This window comes from Phalacrocorax carbo, chromosome 4 (genome assembly GCF_963921805.1).
Source record: "Phalacrocorax carbo chromosome 4, bPhaCar2.1, whole genome shotgun sequence".
Classification (NCBI taxonomy): Eukaryota; Metazoa; Chordata; class Aves; order Suliformes; family Phalacrocoracidae; genus Phalacrocorax; species Phalacrocorax carbo.
In genome coordinates this window covers 52809917-52837025 of record NC_087516.1, presented here as the reverse complement: position 1 = coordinate 52837025, position 27109 = coordinate 52809917, and the positions used below count along the sequence as shown (strand labels likewise).

The 27109-nt window shown below is 38.2% G+C and overlaps 1 protein-coding gene across 1 annotated transcript in view; it reads right to left on the bottom strand.

Moving 5' to 3' along the window:
* Positions 1-27109, bottom strand: part of GRID2 (glutamate ionotropic receptor delta type subunit 2) — a 743546-nt gene that overhangs the window by 209281 nt on the left and 507156 nt on the right. The window contains exons 6-8 of the mRNA XM_064449954.1: positions 22407-22580; positions 17130-17291; positions 8057-8176 (exon numbers count right to left, since the gene is read on the bottom strand). Of these exons, the coding sequence (XP_064306024.1) occupies positions 8057-8176; positions 17130-17291; positions 22407-22580 (456 nt within the window). The remainder of the gene's footprint in view (positions 1-8056; positions 8177-17129; positions 17292-22406; positions 22581-27109) is intronic.

Sequence of the window (27109 nt, the reverse complement as noted above, 5' to 3'; positions counted from 1 at the left end):
GTTTTGAGGCACTTGAAAGTTCCCAAGCACTTCAGATCTCTGAAGTGAGTTACAAAGCTGATTTGCTCAGCTGAAGTATTTGAGGATAAAAATTCACCACAACTTGCCAGTGAGTTCTGCAGATCCGTGTTCACCGGAAGGCTTTCACAGCTACTCAAGCAGAAGAAAAAGACATATAACTGTAGTAAAGGTATTTCAGAAGTGGCCCAACCAATCATACTGAAAACTGTAAAGGGTTACTAATTGCAAATATCGAGTTTGGAGAAACAAAAGTGATATAATCCCTTGGCTTGGTTGACCTGCAGCCAACTGCAAGCAGTTCAAGAGGAACCAAGGAACCCAAAAATGAAGGAAAAACTGTCTAATGGATATGAATCAAGATTCACATGCTACATTAACCTGACCATCAATCAAATCCAAAGTCTCTTTCCCACTGTAGTTATTAAAAAACCATGTTATTTCTGGTATTCAAAGTTTTTCAAGACAAAAAAAAAAATCTCTGCTGTGAAAAAAAATTAATAAAGTTCTGTACCATTCTTTGCTCTTAGTATCATTCTTTGCTCTTAAGCCTAATTTTGAAGCACAGAATAATCGCACAGCAGCCTCTGCGGTTAGGCACTTGCCTAGCAGCATCAACAGAAAACAGGAGTTACTGATACAATTCCTAGGGTTTTTTTATTATTATTTTTTGACTGATCTTTCTCAGGTTTCTGTTGTCATAACAAGATATTAAAGGAAATCAAAAATACAATTTTGAAAGTGGAAAATATTTCTCCTGTTCTTTGCTGTCAAGACAACTGCATTTTCGACAGGAGACGTGTAAAATGTAACCTCTTATCCTGATGAACAAAAATGAATAAAAAACATGAAACTATATAATTTGAAGTGCATAAAAAAAGATTTGTCTCTTTCTAATGAAAGCAATCAGTCAAAATAGGCAGTTCCCAATCCACTGAAAGCAGTTTTCGGTAAGAACATTCATATCAGTTCTGACAAGAATGGAAATTCTGAGCAAGAGAGAGATGGACTCATCCCTACCAAAACTGCCAGGAGAAATATTACAGAGCACCAAGATCCCAAGGGGAATTTCTGTTTGACATCAATGCTGCTCCACAGGGTCCCACCCATTGCGCTTTCCCCTCCTGCCACCCTGCATTTCCCCTTTTTTGCCATGTTCCCAATGCAGGAGCAAACCCCTCTTCATTCCAGAGTGCTACAGTTACTCAGAGGCTTGAAAGATTTTTCTTTTTTGTGTTCAAATCCCACTCTATCCCTATAAATGTCACTACTAAAAGTTATCTACCTGCATGCTGAAAACTGGATAAATTCGTATCTTAATTATAATTGAGTTGAATTTTAACCCAGGCACTTAACCTTATCATTCTAGACTGGGAAATCTGGACACCTGTTTGTCTTACAGCCTAAAATCACCTTTCTGTTTTACAACAGGTCACATTATGTTCAACTGCCTGAGCATGCTGGAGCTCAGTGGACATGGATGGCTGTGCTGCTTCTAAGGAGAAATAGGAGGGATAATGTGTTTCTGTTGCACTATGTTTGCCTTGCCTTTGTGGGCATGAGTTTGGAGTTTGAGAGTTTGTGTTCTGGGTGATTTTGCTCATAAGCCTGATCCTGGCTTTCATGTATTCCCAGTGGATGTCCTGCTCCACAGGTGAATAATTCATGGTGAACAGGTTGCTCATAACACTGTCTGTAGTAGCAGGTCTGCTCTGCATTTACAAATGATCAGTAGAAGAAGTACTTGAACCTTGGTATTCCAAATTCCTGTAGCAGCATCCACCAAGCCACTGAATCCATCTCTGGCTTCTTTACTTTGCACTTGTTATGAACACTGAAATACTTACTCATCTGGACAGATGGCCCAGTGTCAGGGCAGGTGTCTGGACGGCCCAGCACCAAGACTTAGATTTCCCCCCCTCCTCCCTTATTTGATTAAGATCTTATTTGATTTATTATAATTATAAAAGATTTTGATCTTATTTGATACTTATTTGATTAACCTTAGAAAGCAAAGAATCAATCACCATAATTCATCTAATGCATAGCACCAAATAAAGGAAAGAAATGGTACTCTTACAACAGGTTTACAGCAGATTTAAGTACTGTGCTGAAGAGGAATGTTAGGCCCCAGTTCACCAAGGTATTTAATTACCTCTTTATCTTTAGTATTAAGAGTTTATATCATTTCTAGCAGGCTGCTTATGTATTTAAAGTTGCTTTAGAGAGAGTATCATGTTAATACTGCACCAGGTCCATCTTTTCTATCAACACTAGAGGCAAAGCAGTCAGACACAACAACATTTCTTTTCAACTCACTAGAAAATTCACCATGTCTCAGTAAATTGCAAGTATATCTTTCAGTAACATAACAAATTGCATGTCAGCCTTTGGAAACATCTGAAACAGATCACAGCTTAAAGTACCAGGTGCTGATATGTATACATCTTTAAAATCACATTACAGAGCTCTACCTTTGATCACAAAGGGAACAGGTGAACCTGTCCTTTACCTCAAGTAGCTAACCAAGTAGAAAATACTTTGTCCACTCTTGGTTACTAAATAGTGTTAATAAGAGCCAGCCGACCTGTATAACTTCTCTTTTTACCTAATGAAGCAAAAGGGAATAAGACGTACAAGATGCAAAAAATATGTTTTAACTTTAAAAGAAGAAACAGCAGCTTCCCCGAGATCAAAATATACACTTGGAATATATGTTACTTCATGATGCAAATGCAAGAAAAAATTATATACCAACTAACAAAGCAATGCCACTATTATAATCAACTGTTCTAGCTGAAGTAGAAGTAGCAATTATTTTACTAGAATGAAAACAGAAAACGCAATACAATTTTCCCATTTCTGAACAAATAACACAACTATAGAATGTTCTATGTAACCCTTAATTATCTGTGAAATAAAAACCTGCCTGCATTGACTCCACAGGGAAGGTCCTGCCATTCGCACTGGCCAAAGGAGAGAGGAGAAACACATCTGTCAGGCATTATGACCAAAGGCCTTCAGTCACAATTCATATGAAATGCTTTGCTCTACAAATATCCCTTGGTTTAAAATAGGTAACATTTCCTCATTAAAGCCATCAAATTAAAATCATTTAGGACAGAGCCCTACAATCCTACCAGACAAATGTGGAGGGCTCAAAGCATCCTGGGTACCTGTTTCCCTGCTTGCCCACGGCTCTATCCTTCCTCTGAGGCATCCCTAGGTGTTCTGAATGCAAAGAAAGCCTTGACATTGGCACCCTGGTGCAGAGAGGAAGAGATGTGGGAGTCTGGTGTGTCACCACGATCTCCAAATGTTCACATGTGTTAAGAAAACCAGTGCGGTAACAGGAAAGAAGTCCTCTAAATTTCAAAAAGGCATAGCACGGAGCTTTTGAGGATGAACCCATTCTGAATTACATGGAGCACTGGAGGAAACATGAAAACCATTTTATTTCTGCAGTGCTGTTTTCTACACCACTAAGATATAAGACAGCACTTCTGTGAGCTATCAACTCCCTTTTGTTCATTTGTTTGTTGGATGGTTATTCGGAGGAATGGCAGCTTTTATTTCAGCAGTATAGATAAAAGTACTGCACTGAAATTTAAATGTCAAAGAATACATACTCAAATGTCAAATACCAACAGACAAATGCAACAGAGAAATGTCAGAAATACACCTGTGTCTCCCACTGAATACAACTATATCTGCACAAATGCAAACCACAGCATGATGTGTAAAAGCAAGTTTTTCTGCAGTTCCTCTGGGACGGTAACACCACTGGTGTCAATAAAATCAGTATCTGGCAGCGATCTGACTGTATTACTCCAAGTGCCCAGCTCAGGCAACACATATAGCTTAAGCGACCCATGGTCTGCAAGGTGATGGATGGCATTTACAGACATAACAGTACAAAATTTGTATTTCAGGCAAAGCCCCCTCCTGCATTTGCTAACTTGTCACTAGATGAAGGACCCCAACACAATGAACTTCCACATGAATGTTCTCACTGCTTTCCAGGTATGACAGTAGCCCATGAAAGTTGAAGGAGGGGACTTGTAGTCAGTTTCTGCTGGATATGTGCCTTAATTTGGCCACTAAAACCAAACACAGACATGAATTCTTGGTGTTTCCTAAATAATTTTCTTTTTGATTCCTAGGAATATTCACCTGTGAATATAAGTGAACTTTCCAGAATTAACCAAATAACTCCAGAACCCAAACAGAACTGACTTCAAGCAGAATTTGGACTCTTCAGAAATTTAAGAGCATTTTAAAACTTTACTTGCTTTAATTAAAATCAATTCATTGTTCCTTGGGGGGGGGGTGTGGAAATCTGTACACACTTGACTTGGTGTGAACTTCTTGTCCCAATGACTTCAATGGGGCTTTTGTCATGATTTCACCCTTTGTGATCGCCTATAAAAGTACTTGGAAACATGTTAATTAGGGAAGATGAATTTGTTTAGAAATTTCAGTCAGTCTGCTAATTGCAGCTGCTTCCACTAGAGTTGAGAAATAAAAATAAGCAGTTCTGTAGTCAGACCACTAAATACATGAAAATCTGAAGTGCACTTTAATTAGTGTAGCTAACAAAAATATATCTGACTCTTGTAATTATTGTGATTTGCTTCCAACACCAGTGGCTCATACACTGTAAAGTAAAACCTAATCAAAGATAAAATATGTGATCTTCTGTCAAAAGAGTAAAGCCAACATATGACATTTCCCCCTTAAAATTTTATTTTCTTCTCTATCTCTGATGTAAATATTTTAGGATCTCCAACTTGTTTTTTTTAACTTTGTTACATTGATTATAAATACTATACTTATTTTAAATCCTTTTACTATTCAATTTAGTGTAAAAAAATTACAATACTTGATTGGAATTATTTTGAATTTTTTTTTGAAAGACATTTCCAGTCTTACAGTATATACAGAAATTTCTACAGAATATTCCTTTCTCTACACCAGAACTCTTTCTAAAGGTTTCCCTGGATCACTGAATGTAGTTTAGAAAAAAAAAAATTGGAACAGATTAGATCTGTTCTTCTCTGGACATGTTCTTAATTTTAACCAGCTGCAGTGCATCACAAAACTCTAAGGACAAACATTGATAGTGCAACCTTCAACAAGAAAGTTTTCTTATAAACTATAACTAATTTTAAGTGCTCATCTCGGCAAACATAAAAAAATTCCCAAACCATGCTTTCAGTATCTTACGTTTTAATTTTGCTTTTCTCCTGAACAAAGTCTTATGACACTGAGTTTTGTGATCTAATCATATTCTGTGCAAAACTCTATTCTCTTTGACCAACTTCAAATCTATTTCCTTTCAAAGACAGTGAATGTCTCTCAGTCTTTGATCTATAACAAAGGGTAAACAAGGAAGGTTCTAAACGCCTGTTTGCACTGTCTCATTGTTTTGCACAACTTACATGTGTCCACGGTCATTAATCTCTTATTTAAAAGTAAACTGTACCATAGTTTAAATTTGTACTATAAATCTAAATTATACAATTGGAAAAGAGTTAGAAAGGCTAGAGAACCTTTTGGACTTCTATATTTCCAAGACCTTTCTATGGGTCTCTCTCATAGAATCGTTAAGGTTGGAAAAGACCCTTAAGATCATCGAGTCCGACCACTAACCTATCACTGCCAAGTCCAACACCAAACCATATCCTCAAGCACCACATCTACCCTTCTTGTAAATACCTCCAGGGATGAAGACCACCACCTCCCTGGGCAGCCTGTTCCAATGCCTGACAACCCTTTCGGTGAAGAAGTTTTCACTAATGTCCAACCTAAACTTCCCCTCTTGCAGCTTGAGGCCATTTCCTCTTGTCTTATCGCTTGTTACTTGGGAGAAGAGACCGACCCCCGCCTCGCTACAACCTCCTTTCAGTTAGTTGTAGAGAGCGAGGTGGTCTCCCCTCAGCCTCCTCTTCTCAAGGCTGAACAACCTCAGCTCCCTCAGCTGCTCCTCATAAGACTTGTCCTCTAGACCCTTCACCAGCTTTGTTGCCCTTCTCTGGACACACTCCAGCACCTCAATGTCCTTCTTGTAGTGAGGGGCCCAAAACTGCACACAGTACTCGAGGTCCAACCTCACCAGTGCCAGGGGCACAGTCACTTCTCTACTCCTGCTGGCCACACTCATTCTGATACAAGCCAGGACACTGTTGGCCTTCTTGGCCACCTGGGCACACTGCTGGCTCATGTTCAGCTGACTGTTGACCAACAGCCCCAGGTCCTTCTCTGCCGGGCAGCTTTTCCAGCCACTCTTCCACAAGCCTGGAGCCTTGCATGGGGTTTTTGTGATCAAATGCAGCACCTGGCACTTGGCCTTGTTGAATCTCATACTGTTGGCTCCAGCCCAATGGTCCAGCCAGTCCAGGTCCCTCTGTAGGGCCTTCCTGCCCTCCAGCAGACTGACACTTCTACCCAGCTTGCTGTCATCTGCAAACTTACTGAGGGTGCACTCTCTTCTCTCCCTCCTATTTTTTTTTGAAATGGAAGAACACAATTTAATGCTTCACTTAAGCATTCAATCAGACAGGCCTGAAGTAAAAAAAAGAGCCAAAGCCAACAAATTAAATTAAATGAAGAGATACAGGTGTTCTGTTTTGTTTTGTTTTTAGGACTACCTGGTTGCACTAAAGAATAAATAGCTCCTCGATGCACAGCATGGAAAATAAGTCAAAACATGTTGAAACAGACTGAGTTTATAGGTGAGGGAGTAAGGACTCATCCAACATTCTGGTTGCCTAAAGACTTTGCAAAGTGTGCCTCCAAATATCAACAAGATCCAGTTCCATTTAGTTTCCAAAGCACCTGTCAGGATCTCTGCTCAAGGTGACGTATCTATAGGCACATGTATACATTAAGGTATTGACAACAGATGAAACAGCAGGAACGGAATAACAATTGCATGAAAAGTGGAGGAGAAATTTCAGGAGTTTAGAGACACTTTTAACTTCTTATTTATCACTAAGTTCTCTCAGAGCACTTATCTGTTACCGCAGAATGTATGCAGACAAATGATGTACTTCATCATATAGTGACGCTGACACAGGGAACTAGTTTACATATATTAAGATAACCACCTCTGTCATTTGCTTTCAGACAATCACTTCAGGTTCCTCACAGATAAAAACCCAGTGTAATCTCATACACTAAATGAAGAGATCTTGGTATTATCCTTCAGGAGGTTTGTCTTTGAAGGAGAGTTGCTTCTGGAAAAGCCTATTAGTCTTTAATTTTCCTAAGAGGTACCATATGATTTTTGCTACTTCAGCCATCCCAGATAGGCAGTTGTTCAAAGCTAAGGATATGCATTGCAAATAGAGACCTGCTTCTACCATTCTTTACACAGGACTTTTAAATTTATTTTTACAGACTAGCAAAACTGAAATACCAAGAAAAAGTAATTTTGCTCGAGATGTACGCCATTTCCTGAAACAATCTAAGTCCAAGTATTTGGACTGTGTCTGGCAGCTGAATGCATAACATTACCTTATTCTAAATTTAATTTCTACTAAAAATATTGTGTGCTTATTTCTCAAAGTCAAGTGATGACAGACATTTTGTCTATGTTACAACAGATTTCCTTTTTCTCTACCTATGAATTTTAAACATTTAACAGTTGCAGCATCCCACTTTGACCATAAGTATCAAGTGTCAATCTGGATGCCTAAACATAATTCAGTGTAAAATTTGCTATTTTGGAAAAGGGTTGCAAGGATTACAAAGCAACAGCTTTCACTGGTCTTTTGGGACAGTCCACCAGCAGCGTAACACGGTCTGTATTACAAACAACACCTTGATCAACACAACCTACTGCAAGGTCTCTTTGCAATAATAAAATAGATGGGTATCTGCAAGTTCAAGACTTATGTCCCATTTCTTACTCCTCTTAACAACACACAACAACGCGGTATCTGCCATCAAATACTTTTCTATTAATGTGGAACACAAGAAAGACTTAAAAAAAATCAGTAAAAATAATCTCTTGTTTGAATATATGTAGCCTCACCTTGCGGATGCCTCTGCCAAGATCTTCTCCATAATTTGTCCCCAAAATTTCAAAATGCACATTGGGATTCCCCCCATTTTCTGCAAATTCCAGTTCTCCAGTCAAGCCATTCACTCCACCCTATTGGAAAAAAAGAAGAATGGAGTGAAAACTCAGAAGATAGCCAATTATGATAACCTTTTATTTCTCCAAAGGATTTGTGCACTAACTATGTAGAGTACATACAGAACTACCAGAAGCAGGACAGTTTTCCAAAGACCCTATTTCCCTAAAAATCCTGAGGCCTAAATTGTTCCTGCATCATTTAAGCTCTTCACAGAAGAATAATCAGCATATAGGTATAGACATTCTAGCCCAATTTAAAAAAGACAAAAAAGACAAATCGCACAAAAAATAGTTTTGTTTATTTTTGCTTTTCCCCCCAAATGTTTCTCACCCAGAAGAGATTTCCATGTAAGATCAGGTTGAGTTTTGGATCAAGTTAGGTGTTTTTTGAGCGCAGCACAAATGAAGAGGAGCTTGTTTAGCTGAATATAGCAATTTTTCTGTTTTCGTCCACAACTCTACTCTACTACTAAGAATGCACGAGATGAGCAGCAATGCAGCATATTTTCAAGCTTGCTTTTACTTTCTTACATTTTTGTCAGAAGGGGTTAAAATACTAAAGATGAAACAGTGAATATTTACTATAAAGAATCAGAGTTGAAAGGGCTATACATGCCACAACAATACTCAAAATATATTCCACTGTTAATTCAACATGACACACATTTTATCTTTGTATAAGAACTGTGATGACCTGAACTGTAAAATCAACATAACCACATGAAATACGTACAATGAAAACCTTTAGACTTAAAAAATTTCTTCAGTTTCCAGATTCAGGGAAAATCACATGTTTAACCCACTTCCTCCAAAAAACTTGAACAGTATTTTAAGTATGCACAAGGAAAAGAATCTGCCTCTGGTGTAAAACCATATGAAAATGCATAGCTTTTCTTCAAAACATAAGGCAGGAATTTTGCAGTTGGGATTGCTATTCCAGTTAAGAACCTCATTATTTGAACTGAAAAAAACTGGAAAATAAACTCTTGCAATATATACGCTACCTAGCTAAGCACGAGCCTTGCTGAATCATGATTTTAAAAGCTCTATTCTCACACCTTCACTTCAGAAAAAATCCAGGAAGGAATACAAGATTTGCATCTCCATTGCAGATTAGTATGAACTAACAAAATTTGGTCATCCTTTTGTAAAATATTAATATGATTATAATAAAAATAAGAAAGTTGATCATTGAGATAAGACCTTTAAAACTTACTAGAGACTACCAGACATGAGTATTTTCAGGGAATAACACATAAATATTTCATGAAGTGCCACTTTCAGTTAAAAATAAGATAATACCTTAATCTTTTAAAATTCTTTTCATAATATTTACTTTTTGGATGAGATATTAGAATAAAAATTTTTAAAAAGAGCAGAAAACAATATCCTGATTAAGGGTACATCTGCACAGTTTTTCAGGAAGACTCCAGGTCATTTCGCCCTCAGTGAGAGCCAGCCAGGCAATTTTGATGCATGTTGCTATGGTTAGCATGATACTGAGGTTACTTATTAGCTTGAGCACAATCCTTTAATAACCACACCTTCATGGCTTCTAGACTGGGGTTGGCACACCTCTGGATGATTCAAAGTAAAGAGAGAATAGGCTTGTGTTTACCTGAAAAATCATTTGAACATACCCTTAAGTAAATAACTGAGTTTCACAAATATAAACCTTTTCTGCTAACTTAAATTTAACCACATCCTATTCATGAACCAGAAATAAAAACCTGTTCCATACACCTTTTTTCTCATACAGTCTCATCTGGCTTTTTGGTTAATTAAGCCTGAATTTCACGGTACATGTGATGTAGAAATGCCTGCAAAGCAGCACAGGTCTGCAAGGCTTGGGAACCCCATCTGACCCCCAAAAGCCTCCATCTGCATGACTTGCCCTCCCTGACAGTATACACTCCTTCCTAATCCTGCACCACTCTAACCCCTTACCACATACTGCTTTTATTTCCTATAATACTTCCTAAAACTTTTCCCCCCCACAACGTGAATTAAACCTGTGGGTCTGAGGTAGGTAAAGTATGCAAATTAATTAAACTGTTACAGACCAGCTGAGCTGTACCATGACTTCAAGTGAGCCACAAGCAAGGTCTGGAGAAAGAAAGGGAAAACTCTGGAACAAAATGATAAAAGAAAGGAAAAATTCAACAACAAAAAATCTGTTAACATAAATGTGCTGTACAGCAGAAAGTGGTTTCCTTTTTTTCTTATTTTGTGGCAAAATAGCTTTAAATTAGGAACTTTCAAAAAACAGAAAATTAAAGTGACTTTATTTTCCAAATTGAGAGTACTCCCAATAATTTATACAACATGAAGATAGAATCATGTCTAAAATAGAAATGATTTTTTGAGAGTTGAGATGGCAATTTAAAATGGTAGTAATATTTTTTATTTAAACCTTTGTCCTTATTTGAGCAATTATGAAAAAAAATAATTTGAAGAAGTATTTCATCTCAGTCACAACTGAACAGCCCCCGGCCTGTACCAGCTGAACTACTGGAAAGCGGCTCTGTTGAGAAGGACCTGGGAGTGCTGGTGGACAAGAAGCTGACCCTGAGCCAGCACTGTGCCCTTGTGGCCAAGAAGGCCAATGTTATCCTGGGCTGCATTGAAAGGAGTGTGGCCAGCAGGTCGAGGGAGGTTATCCTCCCCCTCTACTCTGCCCTCGTGAGGCCACATTTGGAGTGCTGTGTCCAGTTTTAGGCCCTCCAGTTTAAGAAGGACATGGAACTGCTTGAGCAACTCCAGCAGAGAGCTATGAAGATGATCAGGGGACAGGAGCATCTCCCTTATGAGGAAGGGCTGAGATATTAGGGTTTGTTCAGCCTGGAGAAGAGAAGACTGAGGGGGGACTTCATCAATACCTATAAATATCTAAAGGGTAGGTGTCAGGACAATGGGACTAGACTCTTCAGTAGTGCCCAATGACAGGCCAAGGGGCAATGGGCACGAGTTGGAACAGAGGAAGTGCCACCTAAACATGAGAAAAACTCCTTTCCTGTGAGGGTGCCAGAGCAGGGGCACAGGCTGCCCAGGGAGGTTGTGGAGTCTCCTTCCCTGGAGACATTCAAAACCCACCTGGACGTGTTCCTGTGCACCTTGCTCTGGGTGTGCCTGCTCAAGCAGGGGGGTTGGACAAGGTGATCTCAAGAGGTCCCTTCCAACCCTTACCATTCTGTGATTCTGTGAAGTAATGAAATCCACTTTTTAAGAAAACACAGGATTCCATCGAAATTCACAGCCCCTAACATATAGTACAGGTTAGCAGACATACCTACTATATTTTGGAATTGAATCTCTATCCAAAACCATTGTATAAATTTATTTACCGTGACTTTTAAACGGCTGTAACTGTTGGCACAAGATATAAACTGTAAGTCTGTTAGTTATTTTTATTTGTCTGAAACCCAGTGGTAACCATAACAACAATTTTTCCTCATTCATCTCTTCTGGCAATTTTATCATGCTTTGAAAATTTCTCATGTAAGAGTGTCTTTAATTAGAGCTTTCTTTCCTAGACTGTGTACAACTGCAAATAGCGTAAGAGGAGCTCTGGTTAGATGGGAATGCTCCTGGATTGGAAAGAGCAGAGGCAGAAAGACAACACAGTGAAGAACCGCCCATATAATACCACCACCAACACTAAATCTGACAGGAAACCTTTTTGAAGTCCTTACGCCTCCTCCCTACTGGGACTTACCATGCTGGACCTGCAGGCCAGGCAATCCTGTTACTTGTCTCTCCTAGTCCTCACGCTCCCACACAGCATTTTTACAAGGCTTACATGGGCCTATTTTCTTGCTCAGGGCTGATGGAGTGAGACAGTGTATTGCCTGGGAAGAGTTTCAGGACACTGCTCCAGTTTTTTCTGTGTAGTCTTTCACAGTGTGTATCCCCCTAAAACAATTACTTGATTTATGACATGTGTTTTATCCCTCCACTAATGCATGGTGGAAGGAGATCACAGAGAAAATTGCCATCTGTATGGCAGCAACTGATCCAGTAACTTCCTGATGAGATTTTTCCAAGTTATTTTAGCATTAATTACAATAATGGGTAAGAGTCAAAGAAATTTCTCATTCCATTTAACTTACAGAAACAATGTTATTTGGTGAAAAATGAAGACAGATTTATTGTCTGCTATCTCAAATTCCTCTAAGTTTGAGCTGCGACTATGTAATATCCCAACACACATAGAACTGAAGAGTGAAAAGTCAGTTGTTAGGACAAAAATGTTTTACTTACATTTCTGATCACTGCTCTGAGCTTTGCAGGGCTCTTATAAAACCTGGCAATATAGTTAAAGCCCACTTGAGTCCTGTCTAGGCTGGCAAGATAAACTACGGTTTATATATGCTTAGGCACTACTATACTGTAAGTCCCTGAAGAAAGCGCTATTTACCCAGCAGTCAGGACCTCACTTGGGAATGTCAGCTTGCCAATCATCAGTTATAAAATATTGTACTTGCTCTCATAGTTCCTGTTCAAGCTTCCTCTTTTTTTTCAAAATATGGTTATGTGCAGACAGAAACTATTTTGCAATTAAGGAGAAAACTGTGGTTACAGGCAGAAAAAAATGCTATAAGCATTAAATAGAAATTTCACATTTTATTCTTTAAAAATCTGATATTGAAAACATTGTTGAGTTTTCAACTCAACACACCACTTTTAGCTGCTAGCAGAGAGGGCCTAATCTACTGCCTGAAAAACAATTTGGCGTCTTTTTCCACACGTCACCACTGAACATCACTGACATTTCTGAGACAAGAACTAGTTGACAATTCTACGCATGATTCATGAAACAGCACAAGGTACAGCTCATTTTCCACAAACGAATAGGCTTTACATTGCTGCTAGCATTAAAAATTTGCTGTTTGTCAGTGAGCTAAACAAATGTGACTGGGAAGAGATCAGGTAAGTGTGAGAGAAGATATATGCAGTAACTTGATATCATTTTTCTGAGTTGATCCCCCATATAATCCTACTTACAGGCTATTCGGGAAGATTAATTTTTCCCACAGCAGAATAATTTTCTAGTAATACTTCTTTCTCTCACTGTGAAATAGCTTTACTGAGAACCAAACAAGTGAGCAAGTATTTGGGGATAGTTCCTATTACAGACATGAATTTAGAACTAATTGCTAGAGCTGGCCAAATTAATTAGAAGTATTGTATTTCCTGACTAATTTAACTATTTATTCAGTTCCAGAATGGGTAGACACAGATATTAGATTTTAATAATTGTAGTGTGCTTAAAAAGTTTGGGTTTTAGACTTTGTCCAATCAGCGGAATTCACACAGGGGAAAATAAAAAAAAAGCTTTTGGAGTTGTGTGTAGAAATAACAGTGCAGGAATCAAATGTTCAACAGTGAAAAGTAACAAAAGACAATAGGGAATGATTCAGACAGCTATTTTGCCATCTCAAGAAATATTTGAAACTCTAATTCCCCCTCATTCCTTACAGTTCCCTGTTAGCTCATTAGTAATAAAGATATTAATTTGTTTACCACTAGAATGCTCCAATTTTTAATAAGTGCTGCTGCAGGTAGAACATCAGCATCCCTTTCTCTTACCTCCTTCAGTGTGGAGCTTATAGAGGTTTCCCATCCCTTTTCTTGATTTCCCCTCCATAAATCAAAGAGGGATTCTCTCTGCAGCTAAAACACTGCCAGGCATTCTTGTTTCTGGATTTCTGATTCTAGAAGACAGGGTGCCAAGAGCAGTGGAACAGGCTGCCCAGGGACGCTGTGGAGTCTCCTTCCCTGGAGACATTCAAAACCCACCTGGACACGATCCTGTGCCCCCTGCTCTGGGTGTGCCTGCTCAAGCAGGAGGGTTGGACAAGATGATCTCCAGAGATCCCTTCCAACCCCTACCGTTCTGTGATTCTCTGATTTTTCTTCTAGAAAAGCTTCATCTAGAACTAGTTTTTTTGTGCTTTTTTAGCAACAAGATCTCAATTGTATGCAGCAGTAGATGGCAACTTCACCTCCGTTTTGGTGCTGCCAGGAGAAGAGCTACTTCAGTTGCTAGACCTTTTCTAAGGCAGGTAGGCTGGAATTGGGCATCTCTGCCTTAACACTTTTCCCATCACCAGCACTGTACTTGGCTACAATGTGACGCCCACCAAAACTACACTGAGAGACAGTCTGGGACAAGATGGTAATTCCAGCTGTGTGACACAGGTCGTTGAGTTAAAGTTGTGCAGAGGATGGAAGTTCTTTTTCCAGGAGCATTTAAGAGATCTCAGAATGTTCCTTCACTCTGAACTATAACAATACCTTCTTATGTTATTCCATTATACACTACATCTTTGGAACAGTGGTGATTTCAAAATTAAAACTCAGAACCTTTTATTCAAACTTTTTAAATACCACACGGTAACTTGTTCCTGTTTTCTTTCAAAATTGAAGAAAACTGCTATATTTTTGGGAAAAACTTTTTCAGTTGGATTTAGAGGACGTTCCAAGACAACAGGAGAGAAAAGGTGTTTAAATAGAAAAAAACAAGATTTAAAATGGAAGCAGTCTCAAGAAAAGAGATTGTTTTTTATTTTTTCCTTTCACTATTTTTAATAATTTTATTGCTTTTCTGATACCTCAACAGACATTCATCAATGTCAACTTTTTAATTTCAAAAAAACCTAGCTGTGATCCTGAAGTTCTTCTACATAAGTATCTTAGTGAAACAAAAGAGAAGGTAGACCACAAAACTGAAGCAGAATTCCTTTTTCTTGTGCAATTCCAGCTCTCAGCTGCAATCTTTAGCTTTTATCTGCCTAGGGATTGAAATGGTACAGACATACACACACAGAGGAATCTTCTGTATTTCATTTTGGATTAAATTTTGACTTTCAATTTTAGCATGTTACTTCTAGAAATTCATCTCTGTCAGCATAATGCAGTATAAGGAGTATTTGGATTATTCAATTTATGCCAATAAAATGGCTTCTTATCAAAGCCATCTCATACAAATAGCAGAGAACCCCAAAAGCAGGATGCAAACCCGGTTAGCTGCACGTGTCAGAAATTTCCTTGGCGTTTGATTAATTTCTAGCAAGCTAACCACAACCTTGGAATTTCCCCTTGCTCCTGCCTTCTTGAATGTTTTCATATTTCTCCTGGCCATTTCTCTTCATGTTTTAGGGTTAAGAGCTATATAAATTGATCTTCAACACAGTGCAGCACTCTGTGAAAGGTCGCAGGAGTTTGTTTTCTTAATCACATCATTTTGGGAGGTGAGAATTGGAAGAAGATAAACTGGATAGCTAGGACCACATGTCAAAGAATGGAATAAATTCTGTTTCAGATGCAAAGGGAGGAGATGATAGTAAGAAACAGCACAAAGGATATTTATGTAGGAGAACTGGATCAGTCTCACATCCACAAACAACACAAGCAAACAAATAATCATAATGAAAAACAGTCAGCAGCCCTTCCCATGGTGGAGAACTTCTAAATTTAGAGATGCTAGTAGGGCTACCAGACTCTGCCTGAAACTCCAGCTCAGATTGTAAATTCTAATTCCAAATGGGAAGTGGGTATTTTGATGTTTCCAGCTCAGGCACTCTATCTGAATTTGAGTAAGTAGAAACAGCTTTTAGTTTAGTAATGAAAAAGTGTGCAATAGTATTTACAAAATGCAAGAATCTGCCTTGCCTGAAACACACTTTAAAATACCCAGGACTGCCAAATGTGAATTTGAAATTGCTCTGGTAAGTTAAAAGCAATACAGTTTAAACTCTCTTACAGCCACATCCTGCCCCTGAAATAAGAAGTGTGTCCTGGATGATCCTTGCAGTCTCATGACTGTAAACTACTAGAATGGAAATTGGGGACAGCCACCAAAGAAAGCCTTAAACTGTTATTTTGGAGCTAATGCAGATTGACCCGGGACTGGGGAAAAAATAAGCAGTGTTCAAAGGAGCATTACGTTTTGCCTGCATCATCATAATTTCTGGTGTAGTTAAAGACCTAATGCAGAACAGCAACTTCTTGAAACAAGATTATATTTTAAATCATTTTTTATGTCCTTTTAATGAAAGCCATAAATAAAGCACTTTTGTTTTTTTTCCCCTCTCTCCTGGGTTTTTTTTTGTATTTACAATGGAGGCACTGCCAACACTTTAAACATAAGTGTACATTACCAGGAAGTACATGCAGACAAATGAGAAGGCAGTATTATGAAAGACATCAATAATATAAGAAGACTGAACTGAATAACTTTCAGGGAAGGGTAAACTACCAACCCATGCGTATTTTGACTAAATACTGACCAGGAAGGCTGTGATAATTATCTTTAAGTATGCAGAGGCTGTAAACATCATGTAGAAAGAGAATAGCTACAAAAAATAACTTTAAAGACTGAAGAACAGGAAAAGTGTCTTGGGCAGAAGCATGATTAAGGTATGAAATAATAATCACATGGAAGCAGTGAGAGCTTAACACTGGATAAAGTAGAGACTGTTATAGGGAACAGCTCTGCAATAGTAGGATATAAACCACAGGAGTTAGGGTTTTCCTCACTCTCATTTCTATTATTTCACTATATTAATGTCAACAGCAGTGCAACAGCAAATTACACAGAACGTTACTCAAGTGTAATTCTGGAGGCTTTTTTTTTTCTTTTACAAATAAAATAGTAAATTCATCTGCTTTACCTCCTAATCGATGACACTTTTCAACTGGATATTATTTGTTCTTGAAAATTCTAGTATTTTGGTAGTTTTGGTAAACAAACTCATTGACTTAATTTCAAATATGCTCATTATGACATCAAAAAGAAACAAAAACAATTAAAGACTGTTTTTATTGCAAAACTGTAAATATATCAAAACTATTGCTTTGAGAAACACTGCTGGTACTGACAAGAACAGTACACACCTCAGAAGGAAATACTGCCTAATGCAAGCATTTTAGAAATCAAAGATGAGTTAATATGGGGAAAAGGTACCTTCTTGATGGTTTCCAACATGGATCGTCCTCCTTGCCAGGGTTTAGAGTTCTTCCTGATGCAGGTAAGGCTGGCCATGCTGTGCCACTTCCTGTCCTCCAGCTTCTTGTGAAAGGCGTTTGCCAGCAAGAGGACAGTGTCGTATATATACAGGTTTGAAATCTGCAAAGACATTAAAAAGGGAGTATTAGCATTATTATTTGTGGTCTCCTGCCAGCCGCCAGAATTTATCATTTGTTTTGCCTCACCCATAATCCTCTGGTAATTAAATTACTTACTTGGTATTAAGAAGAAACTGTAAAAGTCAAACAGTCAAATCTTCGGCTCTGGTAGAAACTGCAGCTAGGGACTGTCACACTACAAGTGTTTTGCAGCAACAAACTACACTACAAAGCACTACTACCCGTACTTTGTTTGTACATGTGAAGTACAGGTAGCCCAATCACTGGCACAACTCCACTTGTGAATGTAAACAGACTTTCATCTACTTTTAACCAGTTGCCTGAAACTTTTAATTTTTCAGTCACCAGATATTTGGACACCATCAAACTCTCTTCAGGATTGTTTTGGTCTTTTGAAAAACAGAAACTCTGAAAATTTGAAATAAATCATTTCAGTGTGGATTTTGTTCCTGATTTTTGCAGTCAATTCTGATTAAGGCAATTTCTGGAGTGAAATATGTCCCGATGAAATCTTTCTCAGTGTGCAGTTGCACGTTGATTCTGCAATTTATAGTGTTTCCTATCAAAGTATTTGGCAATGGCTGTTAATTTCTTGCAGAATGAAACTCTTACTGAGTAAATGTGTATATGTTTCACTGTGAGCACAGCTACACACATACAGTGTGAGGAAGTTCCAGTTTGGCATCAAAGAGAGAACACTTGAACTCAAGAAAAGAAATTACTTGCGTGCCAGTTCCACTTACCCATGTACTATTTCTATATATGTACTTTTAAACGCAGACAGTACAAAGTCAGATGTAAAAGATACAATTCAATGTAAAAGAAGAGACGCTCAGAATTCATGAATGCTTCTGAAACAAGTAATTTACACTATATCTTTATTTCAGTCATTTCTGTTCTCAGATGGCAGGAACATTGAAGTTACTAGCAGTATCATAAAGAGAAACCTCAGCTCTCCTGAACAGAGGTTCTCAGGAAAGGAAATGATGTTCGGAAATGAAAAAGACCTTTGGGAATATTATTTTTAGATAACCTGTTCATCATTTGAAGCCATGGGGCCTGAAGTTATTGAGGGAAACTCAGCTTCCCCAGCTGCACTATGAAGGGAGTTGTAGAGCATTCCTAGTGCCTGAAAACAAATTAGCCAGCAGCAATTTGCTCACTGAGGCAAGGCTGCTGTTTTTTTTTCTCCATCAGTCAAAGAGAAGCCAAAAGATATTTCCCAGGTTTGTGGAATATGTTGACTGCTCTGAGTAAGGGTTTCTCTATACAGATGGTCTGCTCAAAACCTTAAAAGAAGAAGGAAGCTTACAATGGGAAAGTATGCCGACTTCTTGGAGAATGCCCTTATTCTACGTCTTAAAAATATCCAAAGCCTGGGAAAGTCCTGCAGCTACTGGGGGTGGGGGTGGGGGGTGGGGTGTGTATGCCAAGGAAGCACAATACTGCTCAAGATACAAGACATTGATTGGCAAATCCACACATCACCTTAAAAAAAAAAAAAGAAGAAAAAAATAATAGCCTCTCTTCCTGCCTAATTACTCCCTTCCATATAATCTGGTTTTTATATTTTTATTTTCTTATGTAAATTCCATCTTTATGCTGGCTTTGCCTGTGTCATCTGCAATCTGCTCTGTACAGTTCTCACAGGAAGGTTTTGTGACAGACTCATTCCCTGCCTAGCATCCAGGAAAGAGGTCGTCTTTCTCCTTACCTTGACAGAATTACCTGGGGCATTTTGCCTTCCCCAATTTATTGAAGGAGATCTAATGGTCTTCTGCTTTCCCTCCTGATCAACTCCTGACATCCTCTATTGCCTTTACAACTCTACATTGTTAGTACCACAAACACAGAGAACTTCTGATCCTTATTTCCCATTTTCTTTAGGTGACAATGATCCTTCACTCCCTCTTTCTGGAAGATGCTTCTTTATTCTCACTCGAGCTTCTCCTGTGACTCCAGTGACTGTGAATAATTCCATTTCAGTATTCACCCAGGAACTAACTTTCTCCAGATGCACAGGCCAGGCCTCACTATGCATAACAGGATTAAAAGCATGGATTGAGGATCTGGGTTCAGATTAACTAAGCATTTTTAAAATAACTTGGATGATTTGTCTGTGTATTGTAAACCTACAAAGAATTCAAAGCATTTCAGCTAAAACCATACTTCCCTGAAGAAGTCAGCTCCACAGGGACATTTGTTTCAGGGGGAGAGAAGGAATTATTTCTATGCCATGAGGCAAGTTTATTTTACATAAGCCTTCACCAAAGGAAAATACCCCAAACCTCTAGAGAGCAGAGACAATAAGGTCACTAATGCAATTAAAGTGGTACATGAAGGGCTACAGATGCCAAGTCGTCATTTCCCAACAAAATGACATCACTTTCAAGGTAGCTTCCATACCCAATATCATAGGAGTAGAAGACCTGTTGTCACAGATCATGAGGAAGGATGTGCTCACTAATCTAAGAGTAATATAGCTGGGCCTTCATCAAGTACTAAGAGGGCTCAGGAGAACAGAGTTCAGCAATTATTAAGCATTGTTATTCCCTCACTAACAGTTCATCTTAAGATTTACAGCAGTCAGTCACTGATAATGCAATGATAAAGACACTATGATTAATTTCTGCTTCTCAAAATCACCCTTCCCTGTCACTATCAGAAGTATGTTTCATCAGGATCTGTCCCGATGGACAGAGTGGGGCTGTTATCAAAGTCACTTTACACTTTTATTCATCTCCCACATAAATTTACTGTGACATTTAATGCATTGCCTGGTACCCATTACTGATCCTTTATTTATTCCAAGTCTCTTAGACTAACAGCTGGACATCTGCATTACCAAGCAGTATCTAACTGCTTAACCTCTTGTTGATGCAATGCAAAATTCAGATGTGATTTTTTTGTTCCAGAGTGTAGAAGAAAGGTATTTAGCAACCAGATGAAGTAGGAGAGATTAATCTGGATTAACAGTGTTTGTTTTATGCATACCTAGACTACTGCACATAGTTTTTACACAAAAGGGTTATGGTACTAAATACTTCTGTGAATCCAGTTTTTAACTTCCTTCCTTCAAAATGGGATGAGTTTACAGAAGTTGTTGTTTCAACTAGGACAACCCTAGAGACACAATGAGAGATCTTCACCAAAATAGTTTTCAATGTTTTAATTAAGATGCTGAAAAAATTAATTATTCACACAGACTTTAGGGGGAGTAATTCAGAAAAAAAAATAAATCAAGAAACCCACCCTATATAAGTTCCAGAGAATATTTCTGATTAGTCACACTTCAATGGCATTTAAAAAAGCATTTGAAATTTCAATTTATAAATTGTTCCAACTCCCTGCTGGAATTGAAGTTAATTTATAATATTGTTAGGGAGAACAAAGAAACAGCAAACAAACCCCACAGCTACTCGAAGGTCTGTGCATCATATGAAGACACAGGGGAAACTGTGTCAGAGTTTTTGTCCCTTTCATTTTTTTTAGTATTGTCTCACTCAGTTACTAATGAAGTGCAGCCATCTCAGGGAAAGCATGAAAAAAGCTGTGCAGGACACTTAAATCAGTCAAGCTTCCGTCAGCCCTTTGAACTGAAATGTTACAAAAGCTTTCAATAAAAATATTACAGCTTTCCAAGCTACAGGTTGATCAAGGAGGACAGGTTAAGGTATAAGGTCCAATCTAACACTTTAAATGGAAGTTGCCAATTTGCAGAGAATAAACTTTGATTTCTATAACTTTTCTTTCCTAAAGTCAGTTCACCGTTGAAGTGAAAATGAAATGAAAGTGAAGTTGAAGAGAAAATAAATCAAAACATGAAGTCTCTCATCGATACATGATTCTTGTTTTCCGTCTTGCTCTAGTTAGTAACTTTTTTCATGAAAACTGCTCTTTGCAATCTCTGGCAGCTGCACATAATCACACCCTCAGTTTTCACACATTATCCATAGACTACCAAAGTTCCCCCTAGGACCATGCTGCCATAACAGAATGGCGCAGCCTAAAGATTTTTCGTAGTTCTTAAATAGCCTCTAGAGATATCCTGTTCATCTATCAACCTTACACAGCCCTGTTTAAGAACTCTGATAGGGTCACTGTGCAGTGTGCTATGGCCAAAGCTTTTAATGTCATCAATAGTGTTTACTGGCTGTTTTGTGAACAATTAGTGAGGCAAAGACTCTTACAGCAAACTTGAAACAGGGCAGGACCAACCACACTTTTCCCCTTACATATTTTCATTTCAAGCAAGGGTACTCTTCAGCTCCTCCCTATTTCTCTCCCATGGTTTTCTCTCATTTTCTTTCAGCATCAGAAGATGACTGCTGACTTTGCTGCTAAGTCAGATACGCTCCTGCACCGCTGCCATTGCAGTCATTTTTCCACAACTTCATAAACGACCACACAAAAAACCCCAAGTAAAATGGACACCTTAAGCCAATTTCACACTCCTGATTTGCCATAGCTTTGCCATGACAAAGCCTAACCAGATATACGAGAGAGAGAGGACTTGCTTTTGGAAAAACTATGTGAAGTCAGGAGGACAGTGACCATGATCCTGTTGCTGATTTCATGTGGTAGAAAGGCTCATATAGTTTAACTGTGATTTGTAATTAACAACCCTGAAAATAAGGCCTTTTTGGAAGATAGGCATAGATTTAGGTGCGTACACCAAGACACTTGAAACAGATGACATGGGTATTCCCCGGGAAGGCTTTCCTATTGACAACATGTTTGAGGCTTAGAGAAGCATGGGAACTCAGGATACAGCTATGGGGAGGAAATTCTTCTTGGTGAGTTGACAAAAAGTAAAGTTTAGCAGGGCAACAAAACAACTATACCACTCCCTGGAGACCAGGTGGCTTTTTGGGACGTTTTTCTCAAGTGCTGTGGAGTGGGCAAGTTCTGGTCCATCAGTCACACTCACCCCCCCACCAAAGTATTTCCATGTTGTGCCATGAGCCATTAAACTACATGTCAGAGAGTATATGAAAAATAAACATTAAAAATTACCCTAAGTCCCTGGGGAAAAACCTTGAACTTATCTAGAAAGACAGTTCCCAGGTGGGGAATAGACTGGTATATGAACTACCTCCATGCTTTGGGAGAAAGGGTCCTTTGGATCACACAGTGATGAAGATATTCTGTGGTTGCCACGGAAACAGCGCTGACTTATGTTCTGGGGTACTGGAAACGTCTGTCGAATAATTGTTAACCTTCCAATTGACCTTCTCACCAGCTCCTGCACATCCACATCATTTATTTCCTGGAGGATAAGGCAAAGGAGAGAATATGCATAAAAGTTAAAATACAGAAATGTTACCACCAGATTATAAACAAAAAATAAACTGACAGGACCAAGAGGCATGTGATTGCTACACAGCTATTGTCAAGCTCTGCTATAGCCTCAAAAGGAATGTATGCATGCTTATCAAAATAACTGACATACCACCCTTACAATAATTGCAAAATTTTAAAATGTACTGTGCCCAGACCTCACCGAATCTTTGTACATGTAACTGGGCTTAGTTGTTTCATTTTAGGTTTTCTCTCCCTCTCCTTTTCCCTTTGATCTTTTACTTAAAAGTGTTTCACAGCATCCTTGGCAGATAATGTGTGAATCAGTAGGAGTCATAGCATGATGTATTTCTAAGTGTAGCATTGCTTAGGAGCTGTGAAGGTACAGACAATTATTCAGGCATTAAGTGTTCATTTCCTGGAAACAGAATATCAAGAACCTATAAACAATGTGCAGGTTAGCAAACATCATTTACCAAAAGGGCAAAGAAAATGCATTAGAGCATTCTAGGTGCGTATGCACTTGTTTATAGCAAGACCTAATTTAAAACCAACTTTGTACTCCATAGGCTACCTATTAAGACTTACAGCTGAACACTGAACTCTATAGACGCACATACTTTAATGAAAAAAATAATGAAGTAAATACATCAATATGTGAAATACTAAGCTTAAAATATTATCTTTAAGGCAGGTTATGGAAAACAGAAAAACCAGTTCTTTACACGGTGTAAATTCCTGCAGTTCGGCAACAGTGTTTTACACCATTGAAAGATGAGGCCTTTGGGGAACACAGAGCGAGTAGTGTGGGCTCACAAGGAACAGCAGCTGACTCCAACCTTCATGTAAGAACCTGAAGTCTAGTTAAACATGGGCTTTTTCTGATGATTCAAACTGGGTCAAGCTGGTACCTTTCAAGGCAATCCTGTGTCAGTACTTTTCTGTAAAGCAGAAAAGATAATCTACAAAATTTCTCAAACTTTTTACCTAGAATCTATTTTTCATCATACTGAACTGTTTGCCCATAATATGCCTTAATTACAGAGACTGATGCCACAAACTTTCTAGGCGTTTAAATATGTGGATACCCCCCAGTAAAGGAGGTGCTTGAGGAGCTCCTACATTTAACATACCCTGGCATACAGCCATAGTTTATTGAATATTTCTGATTCTAATTTATATATATATATAGCTTCTCATTTTTTGAAGGATACAGCACATGTGCACTGTTATATCTGTAACTATACACCATAATCTACTTTTGCATTTAGCTTCCTGATCTATCCCCGTAATCAAGAACTTAGGAGATACCAGGAGAAAGATTTGAACTCAAATTAAAGAATCTTTCGTGTGAAAAGGAAGCCAAGCTTTTTGAAAAAGCAGCTTTTCATACGTTAAGACAACTATCCTGGAAAGTTTTGACCTTTTTTTTTTTTTTTTGGACCTTCAGTGAACATTCATTAATTATTTTGAAGCAGCTTCTTTGGACAGACTGCCATTTGTTTATTTCCTTTAAAACTTGGAAGAAAAATACATGAGATGTAAATTTTAACTTCTGCTTTCTTGACTACAGTAAAAGTATTTTATTCTTTTTCACAGATTGTCACAGTTTTTGAATTCATCTGTTCTTAATGTTCTTCTTGAAATATAGAATTTTTTTCTGCAAACAAAAATAACACATGGCATCAGCTGTGTCCAGTGTAATATCTTGCATTTCTGGTTGATTAATCCTTAATGTAGCATAGATAATGGTTTCTCTCAGCTTAAGATGCCGTCTTTTCATTTAGTCTGTATCATTTTACTAGCTGTAAGGTAAAAAGAGATAAAATGCTGTTTTAGCAAAATATATGTAATTTTTTTTAATAATTCTTTCAATATAATCAGAAAGAAGAGCTCGAGAAACTTATCTTGATATTAAAATATATCCTTTCTCAGAGGATTTAGAAAAAAGCTTGCCTGGTTTCATTACACACTTGCCCAAACGGTAACAGCAAGACTATTAGACCTGTTCTAATAATGTAAAAACTGATACCTGCATGGCCACGTTATATTGCTGAATAATACTTTAAAAGAGATTTTGACTTTCAGATGCTCAAACATTTATCTTTTCTGCCTCAAAAGTGTATTTATTTTTTTCTGTATTCAGCATTTTTGTGTGCATTTTAATTAGAGTGTTCTCATTTTAACCTTTAGGTTACTAGCTCGTATTTTTATACCTCACCTAGAAACTAAGAACAGAATCCAAATACGAAAGAGATTTTTGTATTTTTGCCAAGGAGGTGTACACATCAAAAGATTAATGATAGCTATTATTTTAAAGGCTGTGAATTCCACCAATTATATAATAAATTCAGATTTTTAGGTTAACAACAAAGCAATGCCATGCAAACCCAAATTCAACTTTAGTCATTTGCTATATATTTCTTTGTCATTTTTTTTAAAATACTTGGCATTGACTGAGTGATGAGCCTTTTATATAATGCCTCTCCAATATCATCTCTCATTCTTGAATTTTGGATCTGACTTAAGAAAACTATATAAAGCAACTATTGTATGAGAGGAAACAATTTTCATTTGCACTTCAAAGGAGGATACAGTGTAATGATATAAGGATGGCAGATCAGTTATACAAGCACCAAATGTAAAATAAAAAATAATTTAAAAGTTAGCCAAGTTGAACTGAGTTGACACCTGTATAAATTTAAGCTGGGTTGTGTGGTTGGTTTCTTTTTGGGTTTTTCTTTGGTTGGTGGGTTGGTTTTTGTTATTTTTTTTTTCCTCCAAAAATCAGAGGTTCAATATATAGTTCCAGACCTTTCTTTTGTTGGTATGAACTTGGAATAAAGTCTGGACTTGGAATAGGCTGTCCTATTTCAAATGGAACAAGCATGAAATTAGATGCATACTTCATTTGAGTAGGCAAATAAATAAGGAAAGAAATGTTATTTTAAATTAATAGCTCTTTACAGATGATTTAGGAAAAGGGAACTGAAGATGATCACCTCGACATACCAGGCAGAGACTCCAGTGGGAAGCAAGACCATATACCGGACACTTAATATACATTGCTGCTCAGCTTCGTATCATTATTTTAAGATAAGCAACCTAGGCAGAGACTTACTATTCACCACAGAGCAACCACACCAGTGGTGAGAGTCATGGAGGGAAAGATTTTATTCACATGCTCCTGTAATAAGCACCAGTGACTGGGATAGCTTTTTTTAATAGAAACAACTTAATTTGGGGCCAAGAAAAGGATTCCAGAATTTATTACTTACTGGACAGGCTCTACTTTCCAGTGCATGCCATGTCTTCATCACATCCTTCAGGACACTCAGAGAGGAGAGTTTTTTTCCTCCTCCAAAAGCCAGGAGCTGTGAGCAGGGCGCAGAGCAGGAAAGGGTGGCCACTGCACACCCCCTTGAGGCCTCTGGGCTGCCACTGCCCAGGCCATAGCATACTGGTGCTATGCCCTTCCTGGTTTTCCAGCACTTTCCAAAAGAGATGTAGTTGAGGGGAAGGCATAACTAGATGAAGTTCCAAGACAAGTAAAGGGACATCTTGAACTGCATAGCCATTTGATGCATTATAAGTCCCTTAGGTTTGTTAGGTTCTGGGTAGGATGATGGAAAAAAAGAAAACTGACAGGAGAAGGAGAAATCAATACTTGGCTTTCATGGAGAAAAAAAAAAATCCAAAAGCTTAGAGAAAGCAGGGCTAAGTCAGTCTGTCCGTTTGCTCTCACCTGACTGAAAAAAAGAGCTGGCAGCTTAGTCACCAACCTGTATCAAAGAGGGTAGCGTTTCACACCTGACCTGCTGTCACCATTGGAAAACACAAGCATTCAAATGAACTTCTAATGCTACTATTAATAAATTATCCATATTAAAATGTAGAATTATGTGAGCTCCTGGAACTGAGCTGTGATTTTAGGACCTGATCTAGCTGCTTGAGCTTAAAACAATCGTCATGCTCTATGCTCTTCTTCATGGTGGAGTGCATCGGGCTGAAACACAATGGAACAAGCCGAATGCATGGGCTGACGACCAGCCTGCTCCTAGAAAACACAAGTGTTCATCTGAAAGTAGGCTCTGAATGCAACCTTGTGAGTCCTCCGGTCCTCTCTTGTGCTATGATGGGCAAACCTGTTGGATCTTTTTCCATAAACGGATCTTTGAATGTGTTTGGGTTTGTTTTTTTTTAACTTCTCTCCTCAAAGGAGTTTTTCCAGACTCTGATGCCTCTGGTAAACTGGAAACCTTCTACTAACTTTTGCCCTCAATTTATTCATGGGCAATTTGAACTCATTTGTTCTTGTGCCAAACTTGTCCTCTAGCCCTTGACAACAATGCATTTATTCACACTCTGTATGTGTTTATAAACAGAGAGCATACCCTCTTTCAGTCTTTCTTTTCACAGGCCAATCAAGCCAAATTTCAGCCTCTTCTCACAAAAATCAGCTTTTCTGTGCACCTGTTCCGTTTTAATTTTAATAGA